This window comes from Musa acuminata, chromosome BXJ2-5 (assembly GCF_036884655.1).
Source record: "Musa acuminata AAA Group cultivar baxijiao chromosome BXJ2-5, Cavendish_Baxijiao_AAA, whole genome shotgun sequence".
Lineage (NCBI taxonomy): Eukaryota > Viridiplantae > Streptophyta > Magnoliopsida > Zingiberales > Musaceae > Musa > Musa acuminata.
Window position 1 is genome coordinate 47148020 of NC_088342.1, and position 22784 is coordinate 47170803.

General features: G+C 43.0%; 2 protein-coding genes across 4 annotated transcripts; both read left to right on the plus strand.

The window, feature by feature from the left end:
* Positions 1 to 11873: 11873 nt before the first annotated feature.
* Positions 11874 to 16718, plus strand: LOC103986212 (zinc finger CCCH domain-containing protein 53). 3 transcript variants are annotated; one of them, XM_065110120.1, is made up of 10 exons: positions 11874 to 12688; positions 12841 to 13991; positions 14080 to 14259; positions 14357 to 14542; positions 14661 to 14764; positions 14858 to 15145; positions 15241 to 15373; positions 15484 to 15708; positions 15795 to 15874; positions 15978 to 16718. In XM_065110120.1, exons 2-9 carry the CDS (start codon positions 12940 to 12942, stop codon positions 15826 to 15828), a joined length of 2202 nt encoding a protein of 733 aa, XP_064966192.1. In that variant the 5' UTR covers positions 11874 to 12688; positions 12841 to 12939; the 3' UTR covers positions 15829 to 15874; positions 15978 to 16718. The 3 variants fall into 3 exon arrangements, with proteins under 3 accessions (XP_064966192.1, XP_009402418.3, XP_064966191.1); XM_009404143.3 differs by having other exon boundaries at positions 11875 to 12688; positions 15981 to 16718; XM_065110119.1 differs by having other exon boundaries at positions 11875 to 12688; positions 12844 to 13991; positions 15981 to 16718.
* A 3804-nt stretch (positions 16719 to 20522) lies between these two features.
* On the plus strand, positions 20523 to 22784 carry LOC103986213 (L-ascorbate oxidase homolog). Its single transcript, XM_009404147.3, has 3 exons — positions 20523 to 20962; positions 21038 to 22150; positions 22230 to 22784. The coding sequence occupies exons 1-3, from the start codon at positions 20721 to 20723 to the stop codon at positions 22525 to 22527; spliced, it is 1653 nt and encodes a 550-aa protein (XP_009402422.2). The 5' UTR covers positions 20523 to 20720; the 3' UTR covers positions 22528 to 22784.

The following is a 22784-nucleotide window of genomic DNA, read 5'->3' on the forward strand; positions in this document are numbered from 1 at the left end:
TGATAATTTTCATATTTAAGTCGTTGATAAATTTAAAATGCCGACTTCCAATTATAAGATGAGTAAAGGTGTTCCAATCTTAGTGCGGATATTCTTTTTTGTCTATCTTAATTAATTGGTTAAGATCAAATCAAATCGACTTTATAATTTTTTTTTTAGTACTTGGGTTCTAATTTGATAAATCTTATTGCATCGATCTAATTGGGTCAAAATTTTTGTTCAATTAAATTAAGTCGAATCAATTCATTTGGAAATATATTTTTAAATTATTAAAAGTTAATTAGACTCATATTTATTAGTTTTAAATGAATTTATTATAATAGGTCTGAATTAATTCGATTGGATTTATACAATAATGTAAAGGTAAGCCTTCCTAATTTGCTTTTGGACCAATTGAGATACCAACAAATAAATATGATGAGAACCGCCATTATTTGTCTTTTAAAGATTATTAAGATGCAGTAAATATAGTTAGGAAAATAGAAGATGGCAATCATGATTCATTATAAAACTATGGTCATAGGCCATCATCAAGACTCCAAATATTTTGATGGTCTTGTCCTTTTATTGATAAAATAACAATTACCTAAAATGTTTAGTATTTAAATCATTGTCTAATCAAACCATATTTACGATTTATGAAGAAATATGTACTCAACCTGTCATCATGCATCAAAATCTTTATACAGCGGCGTGATTATTAAGGCCCACGTGGTGGTACGTGGCGGCATGATGATCCATCATCACCAACGAGTGACGACCATTGATCGAGTATAACCCGTCCATCATCCTTTGATTGATTTGGAACCGTGAGATCACCATTCATGATGTGATGACTGGTTTATTGGATCCATTAATAAGCTCGTCGATTTGGGTATGGATCCGAGAATATGCTGTTAGATGTCTGGACCCGATACGCACAGAAACGTCAGATCCGCTTTCCTATGTGGCTCGATCCGTCACCGTAATCGCCAGCCCGACCCACTTTATACCTTCGGTCTCCTATAAATAGAGCGCTGCCGTGGGCTGTCCTCCCCGCGATTCCCGCCCACCTTCACCTCAAGAAAACCACCGCCAGGAAGCCTCGTCGCCCTCGCCGGTGAACGATCATCCGGATCACCTGCCTCCGTTATGCTTGATGAGGAAGTCCCCGATCTCGAATCTGAGGACCGTGGGATCTCCGGGGGAGGGCCGATGATGTAGGTGGGTTCGAGGAATGTGGGTTAGGGTTGGATGCGAGGATGATGGGTATTACTCATGGTTTGTGTTATTGTGAGTAGTTGCCATCCCCAACTTTTCAGATGTATCTATTGTGATGGCTGGCATGAGATGCAGAGATTAGATCTATCGTTTGGGAATTTGTCATGACAAGGTGAGTATTACAGCATCCTCTAAATTCCTTTGATTCTAATCTATGCATAATGTTGTTGTAGTTTGCTATGAAAGGAATATTTTGTTATATGTGACTTATGTATGATCACAAATCAACGAGATTCGTTTCTTCGGAAGCTCCAACTTTGCTCTATTAATCACTGCTAAGGACATCTGCTACAAGTTCATTCTAGCCAATCCAAAGACTCAGTGTCCTAAATAGAGTTATAGCGAGGTCTATGAGAAACTCAGGATATCTGAAGTCAGACTTTGGAAGTAATGCAGTCTATGCTGGTAAGTTTATGCATTTCCTATTCTTTATATGCTCTTATTTCACATATATGTGTGCATAGCTGTGCAGATATGTATCACTTTGCACATTTTTAATTTGTTGGCCAAGGGGTTTAAAGTACTTCGTTTTAAGTTGTAGCAATTCCTATGAAAGACACACTCTTATGAGAGACCAAATTGTGCTGGGCTCAGATCGTTCACATTAACATCCGCTTCTTAATTTTTTAACTTCGTCACTAGGTTATATATATTTTAGTTTGTCTTGTATTTATTTGTGAGGTGCCATTGTCTCACATAACTTTTGTACAAGTGTAGGTTACTTGTGACACTTATTGAAGCTTTATCATTCTCTTCGCTTAAGGAGGTAGGTCTGTTGGCTGAATCATACGAAGGCTATGTGCTGACTGTGTGTAATCATTGCTGTTTATCTCTTTTCTCCTCCCTTTTTAACTTTGTTGTGAGCTTGATTTAGGTTCCCTGATATATACGAAAGGAGCATCATAAGCGACTGCTGTCTTTTAAAATGAGTATATAATTTTGGTTCCGCTTCATAGTTTTGCTTCAGTGTTGCCTTTGATATCTATTTGCTACCTCATTGGCCTTTATTTGTTTCACATCTTTATGCAACTTTCTAATTGGATCAATTCCATACTCACATGTCTTTTGATTTTGTTCCACTATGGCAATATAGTCCCAACTAGTTGGGGCCAACAAAATGGATCTTTTGCCTCTATTGATCTCTGTACAAAATAATATTCTTAGTCAAATTAAAAATAATTTAAATCCTTATATTTTCTGATAGTCTTCTTAGGTCTCCCTTTACCTATCCTCACACCACCAATGCTAATTGTCTCGCATTTCCTAACTATAGCATCTATATTTAAAGGAAGGATATTTTCTCTTGTTTTATTTGGTAAAACGTCTATGTTGGAAATACACATTTGTGCAGTCAATTTACATATCAGGGGTCACCGTCTGTCACTCAATCATGGTTTGTCTTGTATCATTCATACCTTGACCATCGGCTCTGAAGATACGAACACATCTTTTTGTATGCTAGAAATCACCAATTAACGTAGTATCTTTTCAGAGAGTGATCTTTGCCCATCTTAGCTTATGTGCCTGTTTGGACTTGGTCATGGATATCCTACAGAAAATATCTTGGTGTGGACATTACTCAGTAAGGGGAATAAAATGGTCGGTGATGTAAGGGGAATAAAATGCTGCTTTGGAGTTTAAAATGTTGTTAGGTGTTTTCCTTTGTCTATTGTCATCTTTAATGCCAACATCATGGCAAGAGTCATCAGAATCATTAATACCACTGGTCTGTCATTTCCTGTGTCATTCACTTTCTAATCTTCACCATTTTGGCTCCTCCCTTTTACAAATGAGTATACTCTTCCTGATATGCTGTAGCATCAGCTAGATCCTAGTAGAATGATGCCTCAAGCATGGGCATGACACTCGTCCCTTCATCATTTTAACTTACCAAATTGCCTTTGACATTTTTTGTATCTATAACAATTAGGACGCTAGCTATCATATGGTTCAATCCTTTTACTTGGATTAGCCATCTGGAAAGAACTTGATATCTTGTTTTTTCAAAATGTTGGTGCCACTTACCATGTTATGAAGTGTGTGATATATATTTTCAGTTCTAGTCAAAGCACCAAATTATGTCGGTTACCTTGCCATTAGAACCAGGAAGAAAGATCACAATGCAGATCTTTCTGTGTGAAATAACCTACAAATCGCTTTTTGTTCCAGTTGGGTTTGATGAGAGTGGGCCATGGAAATCTAATGGAAAGGAAAATGGGCCATCTCCTCTTCCCCCTCTGTTGTTGCTTCCACCGCTCCTCGGTTGGATCTTGTTGGCATTGGTGAAATCTAGTGGGCGATCCCTGATCTACTTGCCAGAGGTGGTCAGTTTGGTGACCGAGGGCTAGTGTGACTGAATTTCTTTCTTTGTTCTTTTTTTTCTGATTAATCTTTTGCGTCTGGATGGATTCAGTTGAGGGTAATTGCAATGGATTAACAGTGGGTATTCAAAGTCATGGCTGTATGACTATATTTTGAAGAACTCAGATCTCGGATTTGGTTAGAATTTAGCTTGATCAGTTGATCCATGCCAGATTTGATCAAAATTGGCTCTTTGGTAGTCAGTAGCTCCTAAAGTTGAAATTTTGTCATTTTTGGCATTAATTTGCATTGTATGTTTTTTTATCCTTATTCAAGTTTTGAAGCTCCTTTACCAGGAAAGAAATTTTTTCCAGCTTGCATGGCATCAAAATCAGCAAAAAATGGTTTTCACATCATTCATTATCAGTTAGATACACTTATTATTGCATTTTGTTTCTGACTCATTCTACTCAATGCCACTGATTATGCAGGATGGTGATTCCTATTTCCACTCCTTACAGAGATACTTGGAATAAGATGAGTAATGTCTGCCTTTTGTATTTCCCTTGATGATTTGTACAATGATACCAATATCTCTTTTTGATTTTCACAAGTATATAAAAGCTTTATTGTTCATATGAGATAGACAAATAATGAGGGAAAATTTACTGATGCTGTAATTTCTGCTGATAAATCAATAATAGCTGTTGGAATTTTCTTTTGCTACTTCTCTTATCAACATCTTTAATATAATACTGAACCTTCACATGATGTTCCTTTGATTCCTTTCTATGTGTCCTTTATTCCCTTAATTTTGATTATTCTGCATTTTTTTAACATTTTAGTCCACGAAATGCTCTTAGGTTGGAAGACCATGCAACTGACATGATTTTGCCTTCATACCATTTACCACCTGTTATAGCCCCTTTTATGCTTCAAGCAAGTAATGGATTTGTTACACTGAAAATGTTCTTGACTGTTTCTATTGGCAAAACTTGATTAGAATCCTGCCTCACATTTGCTCTTTTGGTCCTTTATTTAATGTTTGTTTTCTTTCATTTTTAGTGTCATAAATATTGCTTTGCTGTTTGTAAAAAGGTTTGTGCTGCTCTATCTATGCCTTTGTTTTGTTTTGAACTATTGTTCTTGATCTCCTCTCTTGTATATGTTATGCCTCAATTGAACATGTTGAAATTTTATCTTTTAGTGGAAAGCTACGACTAGTTAATTTTTGTTCCGCACCAAAATGATTGTCCTTTTGTTTTCCCCACATATGGAGATGGTTGTAAAAAATTAGTAAGCTGTGGTGGAGAAATAAACTGGGCTTTTAGAAATGTCTTTGAGGTAAGTTACATTCACAAGTCGAGATGTCTAGAAGTTCAGTGTATAGCATATCACTTGGTAAATTTTGCCTAGCATCCGGACTACCTGTTGCTTTCTGAGCACCCCCAAGGAGGCCTTTCCTGACGTCAGGAACTCAGGAAATAAGGTTGGTGTGAACTCAGGAAGTAAGGCCTCTCAGTTGCTTCTGGCAATGTCTAGGCAGGTTAAAGAGTCAGTCAGGCCCAAGCTTTAGTTTGCTATAATATTATCGATTGCTTCCTGATCCTGTTGATCAGCATTATAGTTGGTACCATTGGTGTAACACATTTTCCATTGCTAACCACATCAGTTATTGCTTGTTTAATTTCTTGAGGTTGATCCTGTCTTTGGTTGAGGAGTCATTTGATGCAGAATGTAACTTGCCTGGTCCTAGTGATACTGCTTTTCAAACTGATAGGTTGGCTTAATGATGCAACTACTTTTGCCCCCGTAAGAACCTTATCATGATTCCGTCTCAAGTTGAGGGGCCATTTGACAGAGAAGCTTGGGATGCAAAAATCAATCTTGCACTATTGTGTCACAGTTCATATGGGGTTCTGAGTTGAACAATCGAGAGGTACGTTCGTGAAGGGACATTGTAACCTTTCTTAGCTGGATTTTTGACAAAGGGTTCTTGTGCACGAAATGAGCAGTTATTAACATTAATTGTGATAGCTTATGTCAAACTGATCTTCTAGGTTGAGAAGTGTAAGTTTGAGTTGATGGTAAATGATGAGACCATTAAGGTTTGGCTATCATCAAATTATCTATATTCTTTTGTTATGTCGTCCTTCAATCATGGAGCTTGGTGGTCACACTGGTAAGGTTTGTTTGTTTAATATGGCCCAAGACCATGATGAGGTTATTAGGATTGCAAACGAGTGAAGTTTGGTAGGAGAATGTGAGATTTTAGCCAAGCTTGATGTCTGAAATCGGCTTTGATTTCAGGGAAATTCAAGTTAAGTTTAGGCCTAGCTCAACAAGAGTGTGTTTAAACTTTTTTGACTTATCAAATAAGTGGAGCTGGAGCTTATATATGAAATGACACAAGTTCGGACTGTGTAAAGATCTAGTTATTATTTAAACAAAAAAAATCAAAATTTAACTAATTTAATCTGGGTAAATTTATATTATTTAATGGGAAATAAACACAAATGTAAAAATAACTAATACATAGGATCCATAATCTACTGTAATATAAAAAGATGATCTGTCATGCACTCTCTTCAATTCTTCCTTTATAGTTTCAACATAATTTATATTGATTGATATCTCACTTTTAAAGATTCGCAAAAAATAAATATGAGCCTGATTCATAAATATTTATGAAGATGCTGGAGAGACTTAACTAGTCTAATATCAAGGTGTTCGTGAATGGTTTGACTAATAATGAATTATCCAATAATATGAACTTGGTCTTTTGGGCTTGTAAGTCGAGTGTTCTTAAAACTACATATGTGTGGTGGAACTAAAATTTCATCATGAGATTGAAACGAGACATGATAAAACAAGGGTTGAAATTGTGTTAGACAAAAGGTGTAACTTTAGGTAGCAGCAGGAGCTAAAACTTTTTCTTTCAAAGAGTCGGAAGAATATTAGGAGACAAAACGAGACTCGAATGAATGAATGCAATGCGGAAAGCCAGAAGGAAACTATAAATTTTATTGTACTTAGTTTTGCATATAGAAATCGGTGGGAAGGAAGTAGGATGCATGTAGAGCCCCTTGTGAAGTTGATTGGACCTACCTGCCTTTAGGTATACGATTGTATTCCCAGCGCTCCCCATTGCCTGTCATTTTTGGTGCCAAAAGAACCCAGGGAGTGCCTTCCATGCGTACTGAAAACGACCCTCCAACCACATCTACTTCTTGGATTCTTTGGTGGATTTGCAGCCCAATCCCTCAAATTAATTGGAGGAATGTTTTTTTTTTTTTTTTTAATGTCTATCCGTTAGTTGTTACTTCTTTCAGAGGACAGTGTGGTAGTCACTGCCTTTCTTTCCTTTCTTTTTCTCCTAATGGGAGAGCAAAGCCTTAGCTGGCCCTGCTTTCCTCCTTTTTCTCCTAATGGGTGAGCAAAGCCTTAGCTGGCCCTGCAACCTTAGGATGGCGAGTGGTACTATAAAGTAGTACTCCAATTATAAGTATGCGTGTGGTGGTGGTGGTGGTGGGTGTAGGGGGGTGTCATTAGATTGAATTTTTGTTTCTTTCAAGTATTATTTATTTTTTACCGTCCACAAATGGAGGAGATCAAGGCATCAGATAAAAGGGCGTTGCACCTCCTAGGAGATATGGTGACCCGGAAGAAAATGAAAAAAAGATGGAACCATAAGCCTAAATATATATATATACCTAAAAAGCAGAACACATGATTCTCTGCACCAGATGCTGGTCCTTGCGTTAGAGATATGTGTTTAAGGTATTAGTGCTGGGAATGTGAGATCAGTTTGATAGTTAATATAAATTTTGAACCTTAGGACAACACAGCCCCACTAATGAACGGACATCATTTATGCAGAGACCTTGGCCCATATGATCTGATGATTCTGTTCTGATCATCCTGTTGTTTAATACTCCAATTATCAAAAGATAAGGTAGCCAGAAAGGGAGAAATGCTGTATGTTCAAATATTTGGGAGCTTGTACATGGACGATAAACAATTGAAGAAATTTGGGGTGGGGGGACAGGAGCATCAGGGCAATGTCATATCTATCTGAAAGCCACCACAGTATGGAAATGAGTTGTCTGTACTCAAGCAGTGTTTTCACCCAGCAAAAAGCATGCAGCTTTTGCTCTTGCTCTTGCTCTTACTCACCCACCCACCCCCTCCCCTCCCCTCTAGGAGAAAAGATAATAAGAAAAGAGAGACAGAGATAGAAGAAAGAAAGGCTACAGCGTATTCTTGGCCGTAAAGTTCGGGTGTGACATAGAATCCAGCTGATACCCACATGGGAGGTTGGCTCGGCTTCCCTTCCTTCCCCCCTCCCTGATAGCACTTCCTCACCTTTTGTAGTTAATGTTGTGCCCTGGCGAAGGCCCTTCGATGGGATACCAACTGGAAGTGTTCCAGGGAATCAAGAGAATTGAACTATTCACAGTCAGACACATGAACTCCTCTCTTTCAACTTCAAAAATCCTTGTTTGGTTGACTTGACTGCCGAAGAGAGTGTGGCTTGTATAAGTGTTTCTTCGGCAGAGTAATTGTCCCAACAGGTGACGCTGCGGGGAGGAAGAGACCATAAGCCTGGATTTGTACGAGTAAAATGAGAGGGACCAGAAAGGTGGGGGATGGGATCACCTGGACAGAGTGTTCTAGGAACAAGCATACGATATTTTAAATCCTGAAATATAGTTGTTTTGCGTTTGATCATGAGTTTAAATTGGTCAGGTTGGTCTTTGTAATCTTCTGCACCAACTATCTTATATGTGCACAGGAAGTGGTCCTTCTTCAGGGTTTGGATGAATGAGCGACAGTGTATACTCTGTCCAGTATTTCTCGACGAGATCTAGCATAGTGCAGCTTCTCTTGGCATTTACTCTTGTGATCGCAAAGCTTACTGCAGCTCAGAGAGGTGTTGTCAAGGACAGTGACCGACATTGTCACATGGTGCTGAATCAGTGGAGAGGCTTTGGTGGGGTCTGGGAGAAGTAATTTAATCATAGCATCTTGGAACAGTATGTGATATATATATATCTCTCTCCACTACCTTCTTGATTAATTATGATATGATATGAAACTCTGACTGGAAAAAGAATCATGGAGCCACCAGTCCATGCGTTGCCGCAGGACTAGGAGGAGGGAGGAGTTTACTCGAAGGACATTGAAACATCTTATTCTTATCTCTCTCATTAAGGGGGAAAAAGAAAGAAGAAAAAAAAAAAAAAAAAAGGAAGGGGAAAGAAAGAAGAAGGGAACGAACAAAAGGGCAGTAACTATGTTGATGGTAAAAATTGATGCGAGAACAGTGAAGAGAGAGAGAGAGAGAGAGCCCAATCATGCAGGCAATTTGGTTGTGTCCTTGTGGTGGGCCTTGTTATCTAGCTTTTTTATTTTCTTAGTCCTGTCCCTGACATTGTCTGCGCAAGTGATAAATGAATGCTGTCATTAGTTGTGAGCCCACCATGACAGCTATCTCTCCCCATAAGGTAGATTGACAGAGAGGGACGGAAACGGCTTATGTGATCTGTGTGTGCTTATTTGATCTCATGGATAAATACTGGAAGCATGATCACTACTTCCTATGTCTCTGAAGAATACCCAGAGACGTCATTCCAGTAAGAAAAAGGTGCCTTGTGTTCATGCCCACGGGCATGAAGCTGCAGCTGCTCTTTTATTGCTTGCCTCATCTCAACCTAGGTAAAAAACCTCAGTAGCCTGCCCCTGAGCAAGACACAGATAAATGACACTCGAGGGACATTCTTGAACACAGTCTGCTTAGTAGATTGTCAATCCTGTAACACACTAATGTTTGGTAGCAACGCAATCATAGATATTTAACTGGGTCTATTTTGCCTGTAATTTTCCTTGTGTGTGTCATGCGCCTGCTCAAAGTCATCCTGTTGTTATTATTATGTTTTGAGACCCACCTAATAGGACTAACCAACCACCCCCAGAAGATCATGGTTCTTCATCATCCTCTTGCCTAATCACTTATTTATTTTCCCCTGACGTAGTGACATATGCATTGCTTGATGAAGTATTGTTCATAGTTGAGGACAAATTTATATAGCAACGTGGGATGTTGACATCAAGGCAATGTCTAGGAGAACATGATATTATACCATTGGAACCTTTTTCATTAATTAGAGTAGACCCGTTTGTATATGGCTTTTTTTTTCATCTTCGAATTGTATGATGAGACCGGTAGTATGAACTTTGTATCGAATTATTTTTTGGGGGAAAGCTGACTTTGAATGCAGCAATTGGTCAGCGAGTCCAGTTGGTATAATCACAAATCCAAGTTATGAAGTTGTATACCTGTGATTTATCCAGTTCAATAAGGTGAGAATTTGGCATGTAGCATCAAATGATTGAGCTCAAAAAAAAAATAATAAGTGCTCCTGAAGAAAAAATCTCCTCAGCGTACAATGATCAAGTCAATCTACAGAGCCGAGGGAGCTGACTGTTCTTAGCATAGTCTCTAACATAAAGACGCTTGAAACTAAATGGGCAGTAGATGGAATTTTCTGAGGGTTTGATAGCTAGATAGCTAGATTGATGTGATTCAGTGTGGAAGTTTGGCTATTCTTGGATTAGAGGAATGATTTCTTATAAATAAATATATTGTCGATGCAATTTTGAGAATACATCTTTCAGTTTGATGGGAAGCATAATATGATGGGCTGAAGGAACAATAAAACCCAGGGACTTGTTATTATGATATTTCTTAATAATGCATTTCTACTGATCCACTGGAAGCATATTTTTTAGCTTGGAAAAAAGAAGCTTGATGGTCGAACAAGTCTAGTAAAAGAAGAAAATGTTCAAATAGGAACTTTGATTTGCTCCTTTATGTTTTTCTTTTTATTATTATTCATGTAATTTCAGTAACTATATGACCTACTTTTGATTTCCATCTGATCATCTATTCTGTGGTAGACTAAATTTCTTTTGTCCAATAATTCTGCCTTTTGTCTCTTCTTTGTTTGTTTTTGCATGTTCGTTCAGCACTTCACACAATTGCTCCTCTGTTTCATGGTTTACAGGAGAGAGAGAGAGAGAGAGAGAGAGATGGTGGTAATTATCTCTGGCATGACAAGGACGCAAGGGCTTGATAAAAAGGAGTGTCTTAGGTACTTCCAGAAAGAGCACAGCCACCAAGTCATCAGTAATAGCAACATTTGGTCTTCTAAAGCGAGGCTGGGTTTTCTACTCGCTCTGCGTCTCTATCAACCACTTTAACCTCAGATGTGGTTGGTGCATGCCAACCATTTACACCCGTGCCTCACCTTTGCGAAAGCCTTCCAAATCAATGCCATCCATCCATCCACATATATATATATATATATATATATATATATATATATATATATATATATATATATATATATATATATATATATATAACCCTGGAGATGAGTGGAGTGGAGTCCCAGTCTTGTATAAGCTGGAGTTAGTGGCAGATAAGCTGATGTCTGTTGGTGGCATTTCCAAGCTTCTACCAAAAGAAATGAGGTGTCGCAGTCAAACAGGGGCAGGAGACGATCTCACGGCTTCAGCTTTTACAAACAAAGAACAAATTGTCTTTTCTCTGCCTCGTGCCACGCCGTCTTGGCTATCTCGGCGCCAGCCTTTCTCTTCCGAGGGCCGCAATCTGGTTGGTCGACATCGCCGTTCATGTGGAGCGGTAGAAATCCTACGCGCAACATATATGAGCCCTGGCGATTGGATCATTCCACTGTGTTCCGGCCACGGTAACTCCCTATTTACCACAGCATACGTCCGAGAGTTGCCATGCAGGGCATCACAGTACTAATTGCAGAGTCATGAGAAAACATATGCAGTTCTCATGCAGTAAGTTCTTTTTTCATCTCTAATATCATTCATTGCTGGTTTCCTCTGTCTGATTTCAATCATTTTCAGGTTGTGTTTCCGAAAACGCCTTTGATGGAGGTGGAAGCTGCTTACCCAGTAACGACAGCGGTCATTGCGGCCTTGACCTTTGGACATTCCGGTGGCCTGCTGCTCGATAGCAACAGCTCGGTAAGCTGACCTGCTTCCGTCTCGAGCGACGGCACTGTCGCAGGCGTAGCGCCGCACACGTGCCAAGGCACGGACACGCGTGTGGGTCGAGGGGGATCTTTGGGAGGGGAGGGCGCCCAAGTGGGCCCCACCCACCCCCACCATGTGAGCGTCTCTGACGCACACAGGCATCCTCGCCCCTCCGCTTTAAATCCAACTCGTCCCCTTCCCTTCCCCCGTAAGCCGATCCGGGAAAAGGGAAACGGGAAACGGGACAGTGTTAGGCTCGTACTGCCGTAAAAAGAACTGTAACCTCCGTGCGTGATGATGAAACCCCGTCGTCACGCCCAAAGCCCATCGGTAACATAAAAGCTGAAGCTGCTGCTGATGCGGATGATGATCCAGGAGAGGAAACAAGCCAAGCTCGTGACTGTGCTCAAAGCCAATTCAACCAGCTTCCTCCCACTCTTGTTCTTCCTAGGGCTTTTGTGACCGTGAAAACCACATCACGTCATCGTGGTGCGTGAGCTCCTGTCGCAGTATACGGTGGGAAATATATTGCTCACCATCTTAGTGAAAGTTGGTAACAAGGACAACAAAAGACCAGCCATAACGACGACAAGAGAGAGAGAGAGAGAGAGAGAGAAGAGGGGTTCGAGGGGTCTGACCAGTGGAACACCATATGATGGCCTAGGGAAAAGGAAGATGGACATATAGCAGTGGGGTGGATGTGGCCGAGAGAGAGAGAGAGAGGGAGAGAGAGAGAGAGAGAGAGAGAATAAAAAAGGACTGATCTATTTGAGCAGATCTAGGAGCTACCTATCCTCTCACGAATCTCTCCTCTGTGATAAAAAAGCAGGGAAGCACGGGAGAGAAGTCGAGAGAGCAAGCTATGCAGGGCGCAGTAGCAGCAGACGATGGCGTCCCAGCGGAATTGGGGTGGGTAGGATTAGGAAGGTTGTCGTCGTCGATGCAAATGGGGTCAACCAGTGGCTAGAAGCTGCGACCATTTGAACCACAAGCGAGAGGAGGAGGAGGAGGCGAGAGAAAGAAAGAAAGAAAGCGTCTTTATATTTAGTGAAGAGTAAGTGTGCGAGTACCACTAATTTTAAAGAGGGCAAGGGCTCTCCTTTTCTGCCTGCACTTTTCTTGTTTTTTGATGTCTTTTAATGGCAGCTCCACAGAGTTAGCATCAACTTTTAATGCACACTCTCTCTGGTTCTTGTTCCTTTGTAGTAGTATTGCTATAAGAGGCGAAGCGCAGGAGGAGCCGAGGAGGAGGAAGACGAGGAAGAGGAGGAGGAGGAGGAGTACTCCTTTCAATTTACTTCACTCATGGACGCCTACGAGGCGACGAGGATAGTGTTCTCCAGGATCCAGAACCTGGACCCCAACAACGCTGCCAAGATCATGGGCCTGCTCCTGCTGCAGGAACACGGCGAGAAGGAGATGATTCGCTTGGCCTTCGGCCCCGAGACCCAACTTCATTCCGTGGTCTTGAAGGCTAGGAAGGAGATCGGCCTCGTCTCCGTTCCGACCTCCTCTGCCCCCGGCACGCCTTCCGCCGCCGGCGCTCCTGCTTCCCCCTTCCTCCTCCGCCAAAACTCCGCCTCACGCCTGCTCTCTGGGGGCCTCCCGTCGCCGCTCGCCGTCTCCTCCCCGTCCTCATGGGCTCCGCCTTCCGTGTTCTCCCGCTCCAACAGCGGTACCGGCCTCAATGGGTCGTTGGACGAACTCCAGAACTCTGACGACCTCATTAGCCCCAGTAACGTGAGCGTCTCGCCCTTTTACGGCGGCGGCGGCGGCGACCTCGTCGATGAGTTCCACCTCCCCGACCAGCTCTCCTTTCTCGGGGACCCCGCCGCGGCCCTTGATTCCAGTCACTCCGTTTCTATCACCTCGAAACTCGGCGGCGACATGTTCCACCCGGACATCGAGTGCCGGAGCCCGAGCGGCAACGGCGATGGTGCCCTCTTCCCTTACGGTATGGGCTGGGGTGTCAACGGTTACCACCACCGGCGGAGCTGCTCCGCCGCTGACCTCTGCCTCGGCGACCCGGCCGCCGGGTTCGGATGGAAGCCGTGTCTCTACTTCGCGAGGGGCTACTGCAAGAACGGCACCGCGTGCAGGTTCCTCCACGGGCTCCCGGAGGAGGCTGCAGCGGCGGCCGCCGTGGTTGCTGGCACCAAGATGGATGGGGTGGTGGAGCAGCAGTTCCAGGAGCTGCTACTGAGGTCCAAGAGCCAAAGAATAGGTAGCGCTTCGCAGCTGATGGCTTCTGCGTTCCCCTACTCCCCGACGGGCTCTGTGCCTCCATCGCCGTCGTCATCCTCGAGCAAATGCCTCAGCTTCTTGCTCCAGCAGCAACAGCAGAATGAGAGCCAAAGGTACCATCTTTCTCCGGTCAAAATGCTTGCAACCTTGGCGCCTATCTCAGCGATGCGTGTTCGAATCAAGGATCTCAAATTACTGCAGGGCGGCAGCTGCGGCAGCCGCAGCAGCGCTGATGCTGGGCGGGGACGAGGCCCACAAGTTCATGGGTAGATCAAGATTAGAAAGAAGCGATTTGATGGCAAATCCCGGTTCGAGGCAGATCTACTTAACCTTCCCAGCTGACAGCACCTTCAGAGAAGAGGATGTCTCCAACTACTTCAGGTTGGTCGGTAATCCTTTCGTTAACGTATGACACAGTCGCCCTTCCTCTTCTTGGAAGTCTAATCTCTGGTTACTGATTCCTTGGTCGGTTTCGTAGCATCTACGGGCCGGTGCAAGACGTGAGGATCCCCTACCAGCAGAAGAGGATGTTCGGCTTCGTGACCTTCGTGTACCCGGAGACCGTGAAGATGATCTTGGCCAAAGGGAACCCCCACTTCGTCTGCGATTCCCGAGTTCTTGTCAAGCCTTACAAGGAGAAGGGCAAAGTCCCCGACAAGTACAGGCAATCCTCCTTCCTCAACCTTCATCACAAGTGATTTATTTTACTTGCTGTGTGGTATGGGTTTTGAGCAGTGCCAGTTAATCTTAACTATGTTCAATGGTGGACTCTCCGACCTCAGGAAGCAGCAGCAGCAGCAGCAGCACGCTGAGAGGGGTGATTTCTCTGCATGCACGACTCCCACGGCCCTGGACGCCAGGGATGCCTATGACCTTCAACTGCTCGGTTGGGTCCTGATAACCAGTCCTGCTTTCTCATCGCTTGTTCTTTGTTTCGGTTAAAGGTTAGTGAAGTATTGTTCTACGGATATCATAACAGGAGCAAGGATGTTGTACAGCGGCGGCGGCGGCGGACAGGAGCTTCTGTTGAGAAGGAAGCTAGAGGAGCAGCATCAGCAAGCAGCGGAGATGCAGCGGGCCATTGAGCTGCAAGGGAGGCGATTCATGGGCCTCCATCTTGACCTCAGCAACAGAGGCCTCTCCTCCTCAGCCCCGGCCTCCATCAACTCCCCCACCATCGCAGCCGCCCAATCTATCGGTAATGCAGATGGGAGCAGTAATGTCAGCAGCAGCAGCAGCAGCAGCCAGGAAGGATCACCAGCAGAGGGTGGGTTGCTTTGCTTGTGGTCTCTCCTGAATTGGTTGATGTTTCATGTTTCGATGATAGATGCGCTACAGTAGATTTTGTCGCTCGTTGTACAGATAAGAAGAGCCTCAGTGCTGCTGCACCAGAAGAGAAGGTGAACAGTGGCCATGGCCTACTCCAGCAGAAGGCAGGGCAGGAGGAATCTGCTCGTGAGGCGAACCCCAATGAAGATGGTGGCTTCCAAGAAAGGTAATTTAACGTCAAGTTCTACGATGTAACACGAACATGGGAGTAGATAAAATGTGTTCTCTTTTCCTCCAAATCAAGAAACGTAAACTTGTCTCACAATTTGGCTGCAGCGCCGAGCATAACTTGCCCGATAGCCCCTTTGCTTCACCACCGACGAAATCCCCGTTCATGCCCGACTCGTTCTCCGCCGGTGAAGACATGAGCACTTGTTGCATCACAAATAATAGCAGCAGCAGCAGCAACAACAGCCACCTAATTGCCTCCACACTGCTGCCCACCACTTCGTCACTGGACGTGCCCTCCTTCAGTAGTTCATGCTTCTTCCAAATGCCAAGGTATCACGGAAAAGATTGTCGTCGAACTAATTCACCAATTGCTGCCTAAAAAGGCTTATTTGATCCCGGTTTGTGGCTGTAAGCAGGTTCTCCTCGGGCCATGGAGCAGTCGGAATGTAAAGGTGAAGAAGCAGCCGAGGGGAGCGAGCGAGCCCTCACCATCAACGTAAGCCTCAGTCTCTGCCTCTCTGCCCTTTTTGTCCATCGAAAGACACCACCAGTTGCTCATGACAGCTTCTTTTCCTTTCCAACTTTTGCTTCAATGTTAGCAGGTAACACACCCAGTAAAGCAAAAGGATAGTGGAACACAGGAAAAGAGAAGTTGCAGAACGGTCCAAGGTTTATGGTTCTTTTCACTTTCTTTTTACCGAATAGTTTCCAACCTATATGACCAGCATAGGAAGAAGGCCTTCCATTGTCTCTCCCTCCCCACATCCCTTCATCCACAGTAGGCCTTCCATTGGCAAGGAACAGCTGCCAATCCATGAGTGAGCTATCAATCACCCAATAAACCCATCCATCCATCCATCCATTCATCAACTACTACTACTGCTGCAGCTGCTACTGCTGATGTTGCCATTGCCACCTACTAGTACTAGCTAGCTATAGCTCCCCCTCACCACCCACCAAGATACGTAACAAATCCCCCATACCAAGTACAGACAGCAAACAACATTCACAGAAAGCTGGACTGGTTACGGTGAATGTATTGGCCAGGAGAAAGCAAAAAGAAAAGAAGAGCTGCAGCAGAGGTGAAGGACCACTGGCTTATGAGGAGCAAAAGCAAAGACTTGGAGTTGTACATGCATGCATGCATGCATGCAAGTCCGCCCTGGTCTCCCTCCCTCCCTCCCTTCTCTCTCTCTCTCTCTATCTCAGATATCCTGTCCAATGGCTTTTACTTTTTTTTTTTTTTTGTTCTTTGATGATCCAGTGTAGGCGACATCAATATAGTAGACAGAGAAAGGATTCACAAAAAGTTGGAATAATTTCATCTTCTTTTCTCTTTCTTTTGTGGTTCTGCTTCCTTTGTATATTATCGTCAGTTAATCACCTTAATTTCTTGTACTAGTTCAATCTAGAAAACACAATCTTATAGGAAGAGATGTGTCACAATGATGTGCTAAAATCACACCTGCCAATTTTGCATTGGTGAAATGAGTATCTACTGGTAGCATGTCATGAAAGAGAGAGAGAAGAGAGAGAGAGAGATTAAAAAGAAAAGGGGGGACAGGGAAAGTAGTCTTTGTACCCATACTTTTCCTGATGGATTTGGGATTATTTCATCTCTTTTCACAGCCTATTCATTCTGCATAAGCTATCATGCCAATTGGATTATAACTCTTTAACAGAGAAGACTTGGTGGAGCTGCAAAGCCTCACACCTATCCATGACATGTATCACCAAGAATTAACAGGTGCTCTCGGTTTGACATCTAATCACATCATGACATTTTTTTCTCCCTCTTTGGATGCAACAATTTGGGGCTAATGAAATGATTTATTTTAATAAAAAATAGGTTAGGAAAATGTAACCTTGGGAGAGGGAGAGGGAGAGGGGGGCATGTTTTGTCCATTTCCACATCATTAATAGACCTGAGATTGGGATGTGCAAGCTATCAGCAGAGCATATTCCCCAAAAAAATCATTGAAGCTTTTGTGTCATGTACACTAACTATCAAAGACTGGGATGTCTTAAAAATATGCCTTTGAGCATCCAAGTTTGAAAGCTTGAAAGGGACCAGTCTAATATCTTGAGGTACTTCGGAGCACCCTCACCAATCAACTTTATATTTTGGTTGACTATGACGCGATGGATAATTATTATCGACGATCAACATCTTTTATTAGATAGATTAATAGATTATGCTCGATGAGCAGAGCACGGCCTTTGTATAATGATAAGATTCCTTTGTTTAGACTCTCTCTCTCTCTCTCTCTCTCTCTATTCATAGATGCCTCGTAAGTAAAATATGTTGTATCTTCTCCTCCCTCCAGCCGAGACAAACCAGCAGAGGGAAGTAAGCAAACAAAGAGGTGTTGTTGTTGCCACCATTAGTACTTACTTGTTGGTCTTCCCCAGCGGAGAAGAAGAGTGATTCCTATCCGCATGCATGTGCTCTCATGTGCTCCCTTCTTTAGACTCTTTCCTTCTCCCAACCTTCATGTAAGGGTAGAAGAAACAGTCAAACCACTGTGCTCCTACAGTCTCACATTAAGTATCCATCCGGTTACGTAATAATGTTGGTTTTTGTCTCTCTCTCTCTCTCTCTCTCTCTCTCTCTCGTTCTCTTCAGCATCTATCAATGACATCCAACCAACCTACCAAATCTGCCAACAGATATAACTATTATCAACTTGTCGGGAGAGTGAATCAGATGAGGCCGGTGAGACTCAGGCGATTCATCATTCTGGTTTCAGAACTTATCCTTAAGAATCACATGGTGGAGCCATCACACATGGAATGGCAGATCATGTTGGTACTGAATGAACCCTGCACCATGACACTGCTTCTTCGTTACGGATTTCCATTCAAAATGTTGATTCTTTCATAAATGTATTTCAACTGCATTATATATATATATATATATATATATATATATATATATAGAAAAAAATATTTATTTATATATGATAAGAAATCATTTGGTGGCTATTAACCATAAGATCGGAGTTTCAAACCCTTATTCTAGTATCAATTTGATAAGGGATTATTTGAACGATGGACCTACCCGTACGGTTTTATGCTCCAAAAGATGTTTTTGAGAGTAAAAGAGATGTGACGGATGTATGAGCCATTGGTTCACATACTCAACTAACGTGGAACCAAGTGACATTATCAATATTAGATAAACAGATATACATTAAAAAAGATAATATTATATAATCATGATTGAAAGAGTCACTATATACTGAGTTTTAACCCATGACCTAATATCTGGCTCAAACTTATCGGTACAATATTTTTGATATGATATCAAAGCCATATTAATAAAAAATTAATCTTGAGTCAAAAATAAAAAATTCAAAAGATTAATTCAAAATATGATTTTATTGAATAAAAATGAGAAGCATGCATGAGTGAATCACCCAGGTAGAAAATATACAAATTAAGTTTGAAGCCTCAGAAATAAGAAAAATATAATCAATCCATATGAATAAAAAAAGATAATAAAAATATTTATGTATATGAGATAAAAAAATATATTAACTAAAAGGATGGTTTCATATAGCTAAAGATCGAAAGAGTTAAGTTACACAAAATTACATTTGCTCACTAGCTGACACACTTTATAAATTAGCATTTACTATGCATTATTTGTTGAAAATCATAATGATATAATAGATAAAGAAGGATAAAAAAGCAAAAAGACACTTTCAGTTAACATTTTTGTTTCATTATTATATCTCTTGTTCTATTAACCCTTTTTTTATATACTTATGTAATACCCTACTCCTTATATAATAAAGAAGCAAAAAGATTAAAGTAGGATATTATTTTTTTTTAATTTTTTTTATTATTATCAATGTGAGTGCATAGAAAAATAGATAATTTTAAAAGTAAACATGCTAATTTACTAAACCAAATGATAGGATTTCGTTTGTATATAATGATCTTGACACATGAGCATAATTGTAATCTCTAACTAATATTAAAATATAATCATACAATATATTTAAAAGTTATACATATATAAATGCTAACCGGTCATTGTCCATATTTACAATAGTATAAACTTGTATGTTCTTATTTTTCGGCCCAATCGCTTGGGCAAGGTACTGGTATCTTTACTTATAAAATAGTATATAGTGAGTAATTATTCGGTAAGTGTAAACTCTTATAGTTTTATTTAGATGTTCATACATCATATTATATTATAATATTTTAAAATCATCGATAAAAGATATTTAACGGCAAATATGTTATCCTATACCTTCTTTAGCAAGTATAACTCTACAATATATCATATAAAATGTTATGATAAAAAATTCTTATATGCAAAACATAACAAATTCATAAACTTCTATATTTTATATATATATATATATATATATATATATATATATATATATATATATATATATATATATATATATATATATATATACTCTCTCACTTCGTATGTCATCATAATATTTACGTTTATTCTCATACCATACATCATAATACATATGTCCATTCCTACATTATTCATCAGATTAGTAAGTGAGAATAAATAATACATATTATTTATGCTTTTATTGATAATGATAGTTGTAATTTTGATTTATATGAGATTGGGGTATTATAATTTAATTTCAATTTTAATTTTAATTAAAAACACTTTTAATTCTACTATAATTTTTAAATTAATATGTATTTAATTATAAAGTTTAATTTAAAAAATCATTATTATTCTCAAATAAAAAAAAGAGGAAGGTGGGGTCCAACGTCCATTGGCCCCACCTGAGTCGACCCGGGGCACACGATGGAGGTTGTCCCCTGGAAATTGACCATCCGACGAGACGTCTCTCGAGCGCAATTGACCATCCAAGTTGTTATCGGATCCGGATTTACTCCAAATCGGATCCTCATTGGGACCCTTTTCCAACCAAGCCTCCGCGTTTGAGCGGCCTCCAACCCGCCACCCACGCGATCCTCTCTGCACTCCGCGCCCTTCTCGCTCGCCCTTCCATCGTCGACGCCCCTTATTCCTCTTCCTCCGGTAGAATGCTGCATCAGGGAGCAGACCGCGAAGATCGGACAAAGGCTTTGAAGGTGTCAAACGCGAAGCCTATTCATCCGTCGGTTTCCTCTATAAATTAGGGCTCCCCGCCGGAGACGAAGGTAAGAGCCAACAACCTCCTCCTCCTCCTCCTCCTCCCTTCGGCCTTCTCCTTCCTTCCTCTATCCACGTATGGATTAAACCTCTCCTCCTCCGTCTCCACCGCTTCATCACTACTCCAAAAGGAAGGCGAAGGTCGTAGCCGATACATATACAGATAGAGATAGACAGGGCAGCAAGCGAGAAGATGGCCGGCGTTGCGTTCCTCGTGTTCGTCTCTCTGCTCGGCCTCTCGGCGGTCCGCGCCGAGGACCCGTACCTCTTCTTTACATGGAACGTCACCTACGGCACCATCTCACCTCTCGGCGTCCCTCAGCAGGCCATCCTCATCAATGGTCAGTTCCCCGGCCCCAACATCAACTCCACCACCAACAACAACATCGTCATCAACGTCTTCAACAACCTGGATGAGCCGTTCCTCTTCACCTGGTTTGTCCTCCGTATCCCTGCGTGCTTACCGACGTAGCTGGAAACCTAATCCGTGTGTGTGTGTGTGGAGAGCAGGAATGGTATCCAGCAGAGGAAGAACTCATGGCAAGATGGCATGCTGGGCACCAACTGCCCCATTCCGCCAGGCACCAACTACACCTATCACTTCCAGGTGAAGGACCAGATCGGAAGCTTCTTCTACTTCCCATCCGTCGGCATGCACCGGGCGGCCGGGGGCTTCGGCGGCCTCCGTGTCAACAGCCGCCTTCTCATCCCCGTCCCCTTTGATGACCCCGCCGACGATTACACGGTCCTCATCGGTGACTGGTACACCAAGAGCCACAAGGCCCTGGCCGGGATCCTCGATGCGGGCCGCAGCATCGGCAACCCTACCGGCATCCTCATGAATGGAAGCCCCGGCAAGAACGCCGCCGGAAAAGACGACGCTCCGCTCTTCGCCATGGAGGCCGGGAAGACCTATCGTTACCGCATCTGCAACGTCGGCCTGAAGGTGTCGCTCAACTTCCGGATTCAGAACCATCTGATGAAGCTGGTCGAGATGGACGGATCGCACACCGTGCAGAACGACTACGAATCCCTCGACGTCCACGTCGGGCAGTGCCTCTCCGTGCTCGTCACCGCCAACCAGGAGCCCAAGGACTACTACATGGTCGCCTCCACGCGCTTCACCAAGTACATGCTCACAGCCGCCGGCATCGTCCGCTACGCCGGCTCCAACGTGCCTCCATCATCCGAACTGCCGGCGGGGCCCGTCGGCTGGGCCTGGTCGTTCAACCAATGGCGGTCCTTCCGATGGAACCTCACCGCCAGTGCCGCCCGACCCAACCCGCAGGGCTCCTACCACTACGGGAGCATCAACATCACCCGAACCATAAGGCTCGCCAGCTCCGTCGGCCTCGTCAACGGAAAGCGCCGCTTCGCCCTCAACGGCGTGTCGCATGTGGAAACCGAGACCCCGCTGAAGCTCGCCGAGTACTACGGCATCGCCGACAAGGTGTTCAAGTACGACTCCATCAGTGACGAACCACCGGCAGCCTCTGCCACCATCACGGCCGCGCCCAACGTCCTCAATGCCACCTTCAGGGACTACATCGAGATCATCCTCGAGAATCCCGAACGGAGCATTCAGTCGTTCCATTTGGACGGCTACTCCTTCTTCGCCGTCGGGTAATCCCAACGCCCACCGCACCGCTTCTACGCCATGGTCTATCGATGAACTTGACATATACCGTGTGTGGGATTGCAGGATGGGGCACGGAAAGTGGACGCCGGCGAGCCGGAAGACGTACAACCTCCTGGACGCGGTGAGCCGGCACACGATCCAGGTGTATCCGAGGTCATGGTCGGCGATCATGCTGACGTTCGACAACGCGGGGATGTGGAGCCTACGTTCGGAGCTGTGGGAGAGGCACTACCTGGGGCAGCAGCTCTACATCAGCGTGCTGTCGCCGGCGAGGTCCCTGAGGGACGAGTACAGCATTCCGGACAACACACTGCTCTGCGGTGATGTCACCACCCTCCCAAAGCCGCCACCCTACGTCTAACTTCAGGCTGGCGAGGAAGCGCCACCCGAGTTCAAGCCTTCAATCGCACTTCACCACCGGGGGAGGAGGGAGGAACAGAGATAATATATATATATGTATGTGTGATCGGGATTGGTATTAGTAGTAACGCAAGAGAGAGAGAGAGAGAGAGAGAGAGAAGGAGATGCTATATGATGAACGAAAAGGCTCGAGAGACTAACAAGTGAGTTTGGTTCTTCCACGTACTGCAATATCAATATTCCCGCCATCTTATTGCA

What these genes read in the sequence shown, in the direction of transcription:
- LOC103986212 (XM_065110120.1), top strand. Translation starts at nt 12,940, where the DNA reads ATGGACGCCTACGAGGCGACGAGGATAGTGTTCTCCAGGATCCAGAAC. An exon ending in GATGGTGGCTTCCAAGAAAG is followed by an intron (nt 15,374 to 15,483) that starts GTAATTTAACGT and finishes ATTTGGCTGCAG; the next exon opens with CGCCGAGCATAACTTGCCCG. An exon ending in TGCTTCTTCCAAATGCCAAG is followed by an intron (nt 15,709 to 15,794) that starts GTATCACGGAAA and finishes GGCTGTAAGCAG; the next exon opens with GTTCTCCTCGGGCCATGGAG.
- LOC103986213 (XM_009404147.3), top strand. Translation starts at nt 20,721, where the DNA reads ATGGCCGGCGTTGCGTTCCTCGTGTTCGTCTCTCTGCTCGGCCTCTCG. An exon ending in GAGCCGTTCCTCTTCACCTG is followed by an intron (nt 20,963 to 21,037) that starts GTTTGTCCTCCG and finishes TGTGGAGAGCAG; the next exon opens with GAATGGTATCCAGCAGAGGA. An exon ending in TACTCCTTCTTCGCCGTCGG is followed by an intron (nt 22,151 to 22,229) that starts GTAATCCCAACG and finishes GTGGGATTGCAG; the next exon opens with GATGGGGCACGGAAAGTGGA.